Source organism: Micropterus dolomieu, linkage group LG15, assembly GCF_021292245.1.
Source record: "Micropterus dolomieu isolate WLL.071019.BEF.003 ecotype Adirondacks linkage group LG15, ASM2129224v1, whole genome shotgun sequence".
NCBI classification, from domain to species: Eukaryota; Metazoa; Chordata; class Actinopteri; order Centrarchiformes; family Centrarchidae; genus Micropterus; species Micropterus dolomieu.
Window position 1 is genome coordinate 10,042,794 of NC_060164.1, and position 12,451 is coordinate 10,055,244.

General features: G+C 42.5%; 2 protein-coding genes across 2 annotated transcripts in view; one reads left to right on the forward strand and one right to left on the reverse strand.

The window, feature by feature from the left end:
* Positions 1-6,699, forward strand: part of oit3 (oncoprotein induced transcript 3) — an 11,799-nt gene extending 5,100 nt beyond the window's left edge. The window contains exons 4-9 of the mRNA XM_046071177.1: positions 3,146-3,268; positions 3,391-3,513; positions 4,529-4,689; positions 4,859-5,271; positions 6,271-6,370; positions 6,541-6,699. Coding sequence (XP_045927133.1) covers positions 3,146-3,268; positions 3,391-3,513; positions 4,529-4,689; positions 4,859-5,271; positions 6,271-6,370; positions 6,541-6,699 — 1,079 coding nt within the window. The remainder of the gene's footprint in view (positions 1-3,145; positions 3,269-3,390; positions 3,514-4,528; positions 4,690-4,858; positions 5,272-6,270; positions 6,371-6,540) is intronic.
* A 1,264-nt stretch (positions 6,700-7,963) lies between these two features.
* Positions 7,964-9,752, reverse strand: pla2g12b (phospholipase A2, group XIIB). The gene is made up of 4 exons (XM_046071403.1): positions 9,143-9,752; positions 8,539-8,627; positions 8,228-8,393; positions 7,964-8,082 (listed from the first exon to the last, which is right to left on the reverse strand). The coding sequence occupies exons 1-4, from the start codon at positions 9,750-9,752 to the stop codon at positions 7,964-7,966; spliced, it is 984 nt and encodes a 327-aa protein (XP_045927359.1).
* Positions 9,753-12,451: the final 2,699 nt, after the last annotated feature.

Below are 12,451 nucleotides of genomic sequence, written 5' to 3' on the forward strand. Positions count from 1 at the left end.
AACTCAGGCAGCTTCATCAGACCAAGGAGGAGGCCTTCAGAAGTGGGGACAGAGTCTTGTACAACCAGGCCAGGAACACAATGACTAAAGAGGTCAAAGCTGCAAAGAGGTGCTATGCTGAAAAGCTAAATAACAGCTTTGCAGCCAACGACCCTGCGTCGTTGTGGAGAAGCCTACGGACACTCACAAACTACAAGAGACCATCCCCCAACACTGCTGGTACTCAACGACTGGCAGACGAGCTGAATGGTTTCTACTGTAGGTTTGAAAAGCCCAGAGTCACACCTCTCCCCCACTCCAACGCCATCTTCAAACAGTCACCTTCCCCCTCTGACCTCTCACCTGCACTCAAGATCTGTGAAGAGGACGTGAGCCACCTCTTCCAAAGGCAGAAGATCAGGAAGGCTCCTGGGCCTGACAGTGTCTCACCATCGTGCCTGAAAATCTGTGTGGACCAGCTGGCCCCCATCTTCACTCAGATCTTCAACAAATCACTGGAGCTGTGTGAAGTTCCCTCCTGCTTCAAACGCTCCACATTCATCCCCGTCCCAAAAAATAGTCCATCTCTGGACTAAATGACTACAGGCCCATCGCCCTGACATCTGTAGTCATGAAGTCCTTTGAAAGACTGGTGTTGGCCCACCTGAAGGACATTACAGGCCCCCTGCCGGACCCCCTGCAGTTTGCCTACAGGGCTAACAGGTCAGTGGATGATGCTGTCAACTTGGGTCTGCATCACATCCTGCAACACCTCGACTCTCCAGGGACATATGCTAGGATCCTGTTCATGGACTTCAGCTCGGCGTTCAACACCATCATACCGGACATCCTCAGCACCAAACTCCCCCAGCTCACTGTGCCAGCCTCCACCTGTCAGTGGATCACAGACTTCCTGACTGACAGGAGTCAGCAGGTGAGGCTGGGAAACATCACATCCAGCACCTGGACTATCAGCACTTGTGCCCCCCAGGGGTGTGTGCTCTCTCCACTGCTCTTCTCCCTCTACACCAACGACTGCACCTCAGGAGACCCATCTGTCAAACTCCTGAAGTTCGCTGACGACACAACGGCCATCGGCCTCATCCACGACGGTGATGAGTCTGCCTACAGACACGCTCAAAACTGTGGACTTCAGGAGGAGCCCCCCCCACTCTGCTCCCCATCACCATACTCAACAGCCCTGTGTCTGCTGTGGAATCCTTCAGGTTTCTGGGTTTCTGCCGCCAAAAAGGACAAGGCCAGACTACAACGGACAGTCAGGACTGCAGAAAAAATAATCGGTGCCAACCTGCCCTCCATTCAGGACTTCTACATTTCTGGAGTCAGGAAACGGGCAGGAAACATCACTGTAGATACATCTCACCCCGGACATAACCTGTTCCAGCTCCTCCCCTCTGGTAAGCGCTACAGAGCACTGTAAGCCTAAACCAACAGACACAGAAGCAGTTTCTTCCCACAAGCCATCACTCTGATGAACCGCTGATTTCTTACTCACAGTGTCAGGAACAATTCCTGTGCAATAACCCAGTAACTCTGTCTCTAATCAGCACCTGTTTGCTGGTTTCCACTTATTATTTATTTATTCACCATTCTCTATTTCAGTGCTGTTCATACCATGTCATATTGTATATACTGTATACCAATACACCTACCTCAGGTCATAAGGTCATAGGTCTTATTTATTTTTTCCAGCATCCTTTGCACTATGCTCCATCACACTGTGTACATGTGTACATGTATGCATGTATGTGTATGTGTACCTGTGTCATATCCACCCTCAACATGTACATAATGAGAATAGTTTACTCTTGCATCCTTTGCACTCTGATCACTGTGCTATTTGTCAATATGTCTATATTTTTTTGTTCATAGTGTGTATATTAGTGTTGTCTATTCTGTAGTTTGTGTCTGATTTTTTTTAATTATTATTTTATTATTGTGTTATGGTATTATTGTATAAGTAAGCATATCGTGAACATTGTACAATCCTGAGTCAAATTCCTAGTATGTGTACACATACCTGGCAATAAAACTGATTCTGATTCTGATTTGACAGCCTGCTTTATGGGCCCATCGTTGGCCCGTTTTTTAAAAACAGTTACAGTATATAAAAAAATAATTTACGTTACACCGGCCGCAAATGTGCATCGGCCCAAATTACCAATCCAGCCGTGTATCCAATACTCTTTAAATAATTTACTATATTAGATAACTATTTCAACGATTTCTCTCTACTTTAAGCACACTCTTTCAAATGTTTATACATCACTTTTAGCTAGCCATTTTAACCATTGATCCATTATCTCTTTCTATTGTTTATCCATCAGCTAGCTGTTTGTACTTCTGTGCTTGCTTGCTAACTTTTGCACACTCTTAATCACAACATTGTTCAGATGTTACAGCTGACTCAATATGTGGATCTAGATTTTAATTCAAATCGTAAGTTCTATTTTGTCAATTTAGCAACTTCACAATCTTTCCATGTACTCCCTTTTTAACTGCAGTAGTACCCTGAGGTTCAAGTTCAGAAACACTGCTCTAGTGTACCAATGTCCTGTGACCACTTAATCTAAACTGGATATAAATATTACTATTCCATACCAACAGACTTATAACTAAATGATCTATCTTACAAAATGATAAGATAGATCATAAAATAGGTAGGATGAGAGCAAAGCAGTGCTAGGGACAGGAAGATTGAAAGATGTGTGTGTGTGTGTGTGTGTGTGTGTGGTACACAGGGCGGTACACCTAATGATGGGTGACAGGTGGGAACTTAGCCAGCTTGAAAACTGCCATTATCTTATTATTCAATCAAATGTGGCTTTCCCTGTAACAGAAATGAATGCTTCATTTCTCTATCATCGCTCACTCTCTTTCCTCACTCTCCTGCTCTCTCTCTTTTGTCACTCCTTCTATTTCATTCCTCATTTTTTCTTTACCAGTTCTCTCATTTTTCTTAGTCCTTCTCATATTATAAACACAGTTTTAAAGTCCTTTGAAGTCGATTTATCATCTTCTTCCCTGGAACCCTAAGTGAATTGCCTTGAGGTGATAAACTCCACCCATCTGGTACTCAGTTGATTAAACAAGACTCATCTGATAATAATATCTGACCCAGGTGTGGTGTGTGTCCCATGTTCAGATGTGAATGAATGTGAGAAAGGCAATGGTGGCTGTGCAGAGGTGTGTGTGAACACCAAAGGCTCCAGGCGCTGTGAGTGTGGGCCGGGCCGTGTGCTGGAGGAGGATGGCCACACCTGCAAAGGTAGATACTTGCTCTGATGTTCATTATGACACAGCAGTCAATGTTGTAAAGAGTTACTTGAACCAGGAACCCACACGATGATCTTCATCAAAAGGAAATATTCTCTGTGTTGCCTCATGCAGAGACGGCAGGCTGTCACGTTAACAACGGAGGCTGCAGCCATGGCTGCTCCTCGCTACTGGAGTCCTATCACTGCAACTGTCCCAGAGGGCTGGACCTGGGAGAGGATAAACGCACATGTCAAGGTGTATGTCTGTGTGTGTGTGTGTTTCATGTTTTTATATCCTGTTGGGGCCTTTAACCTGAATGCACAATAACTGATGGATTCGTGTCACTCTGGGGACAAAGGTCGGTTAGGCATGTAGTTGTGGGTGGGTTGTCCCACCGGAGATAGTGGAACAAACGTGTGTGTGTGTGTGTGCGCGCGTGTGTGTGTGTGCGTGTGTGTGTGTGAAAAATAAAAACAGAGATTTTGAGGTTAGATAATCATTCAGACAGCAAGGCAAGCTGACGCAGAGATCCACACTTACATTAATCTGAGGTTTTACCAAAGGTCGTAACTGATGTCCTTAACATTTCAGTGAAGGGTTATTTATTTATCAGAGGTCATTCTTAATCACATTAGCAGTGGATAACATGAATGGCCAAATGTTTTCTGCATGCTTTCTTTGACTTTTGTTTGATAAATTAGACGATCCTTGCGTAAACACATGTTGCTTTCAGAACATTTACCTTAGTGTCTTTTCTATTATACAAGACATAATGATTATTTTTACTATGGGTTATTGTGTAGATCATTTTTCAGATTATCTGATAATATCTAATCATGCAATCTTTTCAAAGGGAAAATGCCCGTCAGTCCAAGGAGTTTCCTCAAATGACGTGCTTTCCACCAACAGTCTAAAATCTAAAGTTATTAAAATAAATGTTGTAACCCTTGATTATTTCTATTTCCAATTAATTAATGTTTTCCAATTAATAATTACTTTTTCAATAATCGTTCAGTTATTATAACATTTCAGAAAATTGTCAGGCTGATGAGGCAGATTAAACACACAGGCATTATCTTGTTTTCTGTTAACAAAACATATGAGAACTGCCACAGAAACTTGCTTTCCTGTTTAGTGTGTTTTTATCCAACCACATGACTGTGAGATGATTTTATGCTACTCTTTGTTATTTTATCCATGCAGTGTTTTATCCATGCATGATGTGTGTTATTTTATGCAACCATAATAATATTTCATATCTTTCTTGCAGTGCCAGTCCAGTGTGATTCCAGCTCTATTATAGTGTCAGTTCCCAAGGACCTTGTCGGAGGATTGGAGCTCTCCCTGTCCAACTCGTCTTGTCGCGGTGTCTCCAATGGCACACACATCAACCTCAGCTTTAGCCTGAAAACCTGCGGCACAGTGGTGGAGGTCAGAGCCATTGAGTTGAAACTTTTAGTCTGCAGTTAGGCATTGGAGAATTATTTGATTATTATATCACTATACAAAACAACTGTGCCTTAAAAGTGGGCTGTGTAAGGTTGTCTCAGATTGCAAAAGCTTTTTTATAAGTACAGTAAAATGAATGTTGACCCCCCAGGTGACAGATGACAAGATTGTGGGAAGCAACCTGGTGACAGGCCTTCCTAGGAGCAGCCCAAGCAGCAGTAGGGACTTGATAGTCCGCACTAGCAAGTTAGTGCTCCCAGTCACCTGTGAGTTCCCCAGGGAATACAGCGTGTCAGACGGATACCAGGCAAGTCTGCGCAGTTCAGCTCTCGAGCTGGCAGGCCACAGTGAGGGTGTCTTTCCCTTCTCCCTGGAGCTCTTCAAGAACGCGGAGTTCTCCGAGCCCTACCGCACTCCGCCCCAGCTCCAACTGCACGACTCCTTGTTCTTTGGGGTGGAGCCAAAGGAGAGAGTGGAGGGCCTCTCTGCGCTGGTGGAGACCTGCTTCGCCACACCAGGGCCCAAAGCTGACCAGGCCCTCAAGTATTACCTCATCAAAGATGGGTGAATACTGCTGAAGTTTAAATGTCACAGCTTGTGCTACATGACATGGTACACTTGTTGCAAAGGCCTTAGGTGCACACGTGGAACAGTATGACCACATCTTTTTTAAATGAAGAGGTTTCTCTTTTGCTACCCTCTAATGTTAAAAGATATAATACAATATTCGAGCTATACCCAGTTCATGGTAACTTTGCAGGTGTTTGTCTTTCCTCTGCTACACAGAGAGTGATGTGTTTTGTAGTACCTAAAATAACAGTTGTGTTTATAGTAAGTACAGGATTTCACACACTTTGGCTGACATTAAAGAAGTGGTATTTATAGAAACTCTACCCTGCCAAAGCCATTCAAAGATGTGACAGTAGCCCAGAGTGGTATAGCAATGATCGCATAGCACCAAAGATGCCACAATATCAAAATCATATTCATCAAAACACAGATCATCATATTATATCAACATATCAACATATTTTCTCAAATACTGTACCACATCTCTGGTGGTATGTAGCCATGCAAAAAGATTTGGTTTTGCCCAAGCTTTAAGATATCCGTCTCTGGTATTTGGTGCTGCAACATTAATAGTCCTTATAATAAACATCAACAGAATCAGACCCAGCTGCTGTGTTCCCACTAAGCCTTAGCATCACCAGCTTGACACAGGACAGGAAATCTCCACTCCTTTAAGGAAATGTCAATTGAAAAATGCCACTGACAACAAGAACATTTTGAGTGGAAAAAACACAGATCAGCCTTATTACCTTTCACTTTTGGCAAAGAATTTCTCCCTGTGTATCCAGAGTAAGATTTCCTCTTGCTGCTCTATGGACACCAGCATAGCAGGGCTATAATCTATTTTCACGATTTCCTATTAAAGATACAACAGAGTTTCAGGGCCTTGGGGCAGCTAACCTTGATGAAGTGGTTTGTTTGAAATATATATGCATCACTGTGTACTGTGCATGTATGAATGACTCCATTTCCCTTCTTTGGCATCCTATTCAGGTGTATCTTTGATGAAACTGTGACACAGTACTCGTCAAAGGACCAACTCTCTAAGCACTACCAGGTCCCTGTCTTCAAGTTCATTGGCAAGGACAACCAAGTGAGTTAAAGAAGCATGCTGGGAGCCAGCTGGCAAGTGTGCATGAGCTTGGGTCTATGTAGCACTATGCTGTAAGGACTGTATTCATAGACTATGTGAATTAGCAGTTTCTTTACACTATAATTCTGTTTTCTGTTTCTCTGCTCAAAACTCGTCTTCTCCATTTCCAGCAAGTGTTCCTCCACTGCCAGGTGTTAGTATGTGGGGCAGGAGACTCCCGCTGTGCTCAGCATTGTCGAGGACGTGTCCGCCGAGAGGTTCGGACCGGTGAACCTCAGGAGCAGCACACACTGAGCGGAGGCCCCATCTACATCCTGCCTGAGCCATGACGCCATCATGAAGGCGTTTTCCACAAGCAGCCACAATAAACGCAACGAAAACACGCCGGCAGCACAAGCCTGGATTATAAATAAATTACATGTGCAGAGTAACATTTAGATTAAAGGATGGACTGACCATTTCAGTTTATTTAGCATTTAAAACACCAGACAGGCATACACAGGGCAGTCCATTGTGCTGTCCCTCATATACATATATACATGCAGATATACAGTATATACACTCTTCTTTATTCCTATTAGTTCCAGTGTCAGTCACACTGCTGTAGATCACTTAAATTCTGGTTAATACATCCAAGTTTTATGTGGCTTTGCCACTTTGCCTGGCAGCACAATTTATTGACATTAAAGTGAATGACATTTCTATTAGAAATCACTCGGAGGGGCCACAGTTCATTTGTAACAACTACAGCATGAAGGATCTTTTTCTAAGTCACACTTTCAGGCATTTCTCAGGCTTGATCACAGCTTAAAGATTTTGTGGATTTATAAAAGTGGTTTATGTTTCAAAGCATCACTGACTTAAAAAAAATGATATGCAGAACATCCATATATGTATTCTGACTCATTTGCTCGGTGTGATCGATGGCTGATGGACGAGCACACCACACATTCCAGTGTGGTGGAAAAGAGATGTCACTTGGCCATGCCCGGAAAATATGCATGCGCTTCATCACTCTGACAATTAATCTAGAATTAATCATGTCAGTTAAACTGCAATTAGTCAGGCATTTATTCATAAGAAATAACTTACATCAGACATTAACATAGTAGCTGTAATAGGCATTACATTGACACGACATTGGTTTGAGCAGACTATTGTGATAAATAGCAGCAAACAACGAACCATGTGAGCCATAGTAATTATCTTGTCTTTCTATCTAGAGGAAATTAATCCAACTACAACATCCGTCCCATCGGGCTCTTTGTGTGGAGTCATCAAAGTAATTTATGGTAATGGAGTTATAGAGGCCTAAAAATGGCCTAAAATGAAATGGAGTATGGAGAGTATAACATGCATAAGCAATTAAATAAGATTCTGAAAGTCATATTCAGATACCTAATATCTGTACTGCCTATGAATAAAGCCTGTGAAACTATTCATTTGCAGTCCCCATTTACGTCTCCTTGTCTTGAGAGGGCTCTTGTGAAGTATCTCCTCTGACAAAAAAAGCCAATACAATCTGTGGAAATACCCATGTTTCTGTTATTTGTCTGCGAAAGCATCCAGGAGTTGTTCCATAGTGTTCCTGTGTCACAGTTCATCCCTCTCCTCTCCCTCGCAGACACACGCTGCCCTCTGGCTGTTCATGTAAGGTCTACAACCAAGAGTCCACACTGTATTGTAGAGCGTGTCTGCCATGGATTCACAGGCTGAGAAGACAGAGAAATAGAGAGATGATGGAGGCGGAATACACAAGTATGTGATCTGTTTCTGCTGGTCGTATTCATGCCATTCTATATTTTAGATCACAGCACAGAAAAAAATGAGTATAGTAAATATCTGCAAATATCTCACCTTGGACCTTCGACGCAAAGCCCAGACTCTTATTAAGGTCAGAGCAGATGCCATACAGACACGAACGAAACTTGGCGTCACAGTCGTACTTGCTTGTCCCGCAAGTGTCATAGCACATGTCGAGCTGGTTACAGCATTCTGTCATAGCAGGGATCCCCAGGTCAAGCTGTCAAAAGAAAGAACTGTATTGTGTCAGTACAGTTTGCTAATGCAGAACTAAGCATTTCCAGCCATTTTGGCTGCAGTTAGCTCCATTATGTGGGCCTTATCATGTAGTTCTGGGTTGTTGGTGCTATGAATAGGCCACCTACAGCATTATTCACCTGGAATCCCACCAGAGAGGAGCTGCAGCCGTTGGGCTCTGGGAGTTGGTAGCCTGGACGTGGTTGAGGTGGTTCTCCTGAAAAAAAAAACAACATCCAGAGAAGCTCCATTTAATTCTTGACATGGAGTGAAGGCACATTAACAAACTAAAGTAAACATGTGCACATAGTCAAGGTCTTGGTTGCGTGTCGTTTCACAGATAAGATGTAACGTCTGTTTGAGGACGTCTGTATTGATTATGTAACTGTAGGTGCATCTATGTCCCAGAATGATAACCACAATGTATTCAGGTTTCGTTATCTCCAGCCCAAGGGCCTACAACACTATCTTGGATCAAGAAATGACAGCGGAGGGATCAATTTGAGAGTCAAAGTGTGCTAGGAAAACAAACAGAGGGAATCATCTGAAAATTTATTGTGGATCAGGTGCACTGACAAAACTTTTTTGCTCTTCTGAAAACTGCTCAACAACAACAACTGTGACTATGTAGCTATCTCTGAGCCCCCTGAATCTTTCATAGTCCCACCTCCAGTACACTAAAAGACTTCTCAGTAACCTAACAGTACGTTATTTCGAGAGATTCACTCTTACCATATCTGCAGCGGTATTGACATACACCGTTGTGTCCCCCCACCAGCTCTACCAGGGAGTCAAAGTATCCGTGCACAGTCTGGAAACTACTTCTGATAGAGTTGAGGCTCCAATTGTTATCATCTTCAAGTACCAAGGGTCTGTTCAGGAACTGGATTGTCTGGACTGGTTTGATTTCATTCCACTCCTCCTCAGAAGAAGGTTGCTCCTGGGCGACAGCTTCAGCAGTAAGAGCTTCCATAGCAGGGGCATCTCCAGCAGGCCTATCGCTTTTCGTCCCTGGCTCTTTGGCTGTTGCACCATCTGCTACGGGGACATCTACTTCAGGTTTGTCAGCTGCTGGGCTATCCACTGAAAGTATTTTTGCAAGTAGATTGTCACCAAAAAGGGAGTTAGTTGCCGGTACCTCGGCTGCAGGTGAATCACCTACTCTGGCATCTGCAGGAGCTATATCTTCTTTAGGTTCCTCTACAGAGGCAGCTGCTCCAGCACCATCAGTAACAGTAGGGGCCTCCTCCTCCTCCTTTGCTTGAGTCTGGTAGTGGCCCAAAGTGGCACACATGCCCGTGGACACGCAGAGGAGGAGAAGGACCACAGTCTGAAGCAGCATGGTGTTGAACCGGTGACAATCCAAGCAAAGGAAGCTCTCCTCAAGGCGAGGTGTTGTTAGCAGGGTGAGAGGAGCGGAGACAGTGAGGGACAAAAACACACTCTGCTCCTACTGGCTCTGCCAACCAGAGAGCAGACTTTGACCTGTGATTAGGTTCTATCAGACAGCAAGGCACGCTCTTGTGTTGGAGGCAAAGGTCAACCCCATATCAACCTAAAGAAAGCTTCAATATTTCCTCTAATCTTCTCATTTTCTGTGATTCTTGAACACATCAAATGAGTAATTTCATCACAGTTTTATCCACAAAGCTTTAATGGGATTTTTAAGACTCAAAATTCCCATGGAAATTGAGCTGATAGGAAACCCCTTCTTTCTATTCACTTAATTAACACTCATCTAACACACATCTAATGCTAGCATTTCAGTCTGTGACCTTTATCAAGACATTGCAAACTTCAAACATTCATCCCCATAAAGGTCACAGACTGGCAATAAGCACAAAGACAAACCCAACATTAAATGATTCATTTGGCCCTGCTGCCCTCTTGTGTTTGAATAATAATGTGATCCCAAGGCTGTGGATTTTTGTCCCCTATAATAGTGTCTCTGTTCAACAACAGAGGTCTGTTTTACCCACACCAGTTGTGAATTATGTTATGTGGTCACAGGTTTTTTCTTCCTATTCCTTATTCAGTCTGTACAAATGAATACTTTTTGTCTCCTGTAGCCAGAAATGAGAGAAAGTTCATGTTCATGCACAGCTCCATAGAGAATAATTAGAAAAACATGGTTGTTAACAATATGCAGGCCTTTTGTGCTGGTTTGAAACAGTTCCCTTTTCAATTGATTAACATTTGAGTAGCTCATGGCTGTACAAACATCTCAACTAATTAGAATTCAGCCTTAAGGTGGTGGAAGTTGTTCACGTTGACAAATACTAATTGAACTTCCCTGGGCCACTGAAACAACAAATGCGAAATGTTAAATCAAGCACGAAAGACAACATGTGCCTATGATCACTGCACCTAAAGCATTTTCATGATTTAAGGCTTGAAAATGTTGATGGTTGTGCAGCAAATGTGTGCTGGAAAAGAAAATACCATTACTCAAAGCTGTATTTAAGTACGACTGTTAAGGTACCATTCATACTTTTATTTTGTGCTACTTTCTCTTTCTGTGGTGACCGACAAGGACAAACGCACTGCAACTTATAAAAACCTCATAAAAACGCATGCAATAGACATATTCGTGCACAGAATGATCTGCAGTGTGCTGGAGCAGCATATTTCAAGGAAAAGGTTGTTATTTTTAAATTGAAATTTGAGGTGCATTTGAAAAACTAATCAGAGACAATTACCGGGTTCATCAGTGATGACAGACGGACTGTAGCCTGTTATGAACCTTGGCGTGTACAGGGGCACATTATTAATGTTTGCTACAGTTTGCAAAGTTTCCTGCATTAAACCCACCGGTGAAATGTTTCGTCCTCACAAATAAAGTTTTAAGCACTGCGAGACCAAGAGCTTTGATTTGACATGCTGAGGTCGTACAGCGGCATCTTGTGGTCACGTTCATCAAAGCAGCTTCATCAGGTATTTAATACCTGTAAGATAATAAGTGAACTGACTGGAGAAAGTATACTGCCTGTAAACCTTTGCTGAATTACCTTTTCTTTGTGACACCCAGAGTCCAATTTCACCAAGTGTCCTCATCTTCATCAGTGGTGGTGGTGAGAGGGGGCAACAAGTAAAAATCTCCTCCATCGTAAAAACGCTGAGTCTGAGGTTCTTTGTTTATCATTACAATGCTTGGCCTTCTGTGGCCTATACCTCGGAATATTTCTGGTCTTATAATGCCTATTTGATTATCATGCAGGTTACAGGATGTCTGTCAACACTGGTGGTCGGAGAGTAGGTTATGCTCTGTCATAAACACAAAATCTCCTTACAAATCAATAAAATTACTGTTACCCGTATTCTAAGATGTTTTCTTAATTTGCTTGGGCTTTGTCTATTTGCATGTGTTTTCTTAAGTTGCAGAGGGTTTGCCTTTGTTTGCCACAGTAACTTTCTACTTCTACTTCACCACATTTCAGAGGCAGATATTGTACTTTATCCTACTATATCAATTTGACTGACATAGTACAAATACAGAAGAAAAAAAACTTTAATTAATAGCCCGGGCTTTTATTTGTTTAAATCGCTTTAACTCACCCAGCCTATATTTGGGACAGGCGTCTAAATGAGCATGTCTATATTGACAAAAGTTTAAACATTTATATTGGTATGCATGATCGAGCAAGTGAACCGGTGGGCGTCAAGAGGTTTTATACATCCAAAGAACTTCTATAAAACCCAGACCAGGCTTCTAATTGAGACCTGCCTTTAAGATTTAATCAGAATCAGAATCATAATCATCTTTATTGCCAGGTATGTGTACACATACAAGGAATTTGACTCAGGATTGTACATTGCTCATGATGTGCTTACTCAACATAACACAATAATAAAATAATAATAAAATAAAATCAGACACAAACTACAGTATAGACAACACTAATATACACACTATGAGCTCTTCTCTGGTAAAAGTTACCAGAGAGGGACGGCAGAAAACGTTAATTAACAAAAACACAAAAAGCACTACGGAGCGTAAACCCGAGGCGGCCGTCTGCGGCGCCATTTAGGTTCTACATACAG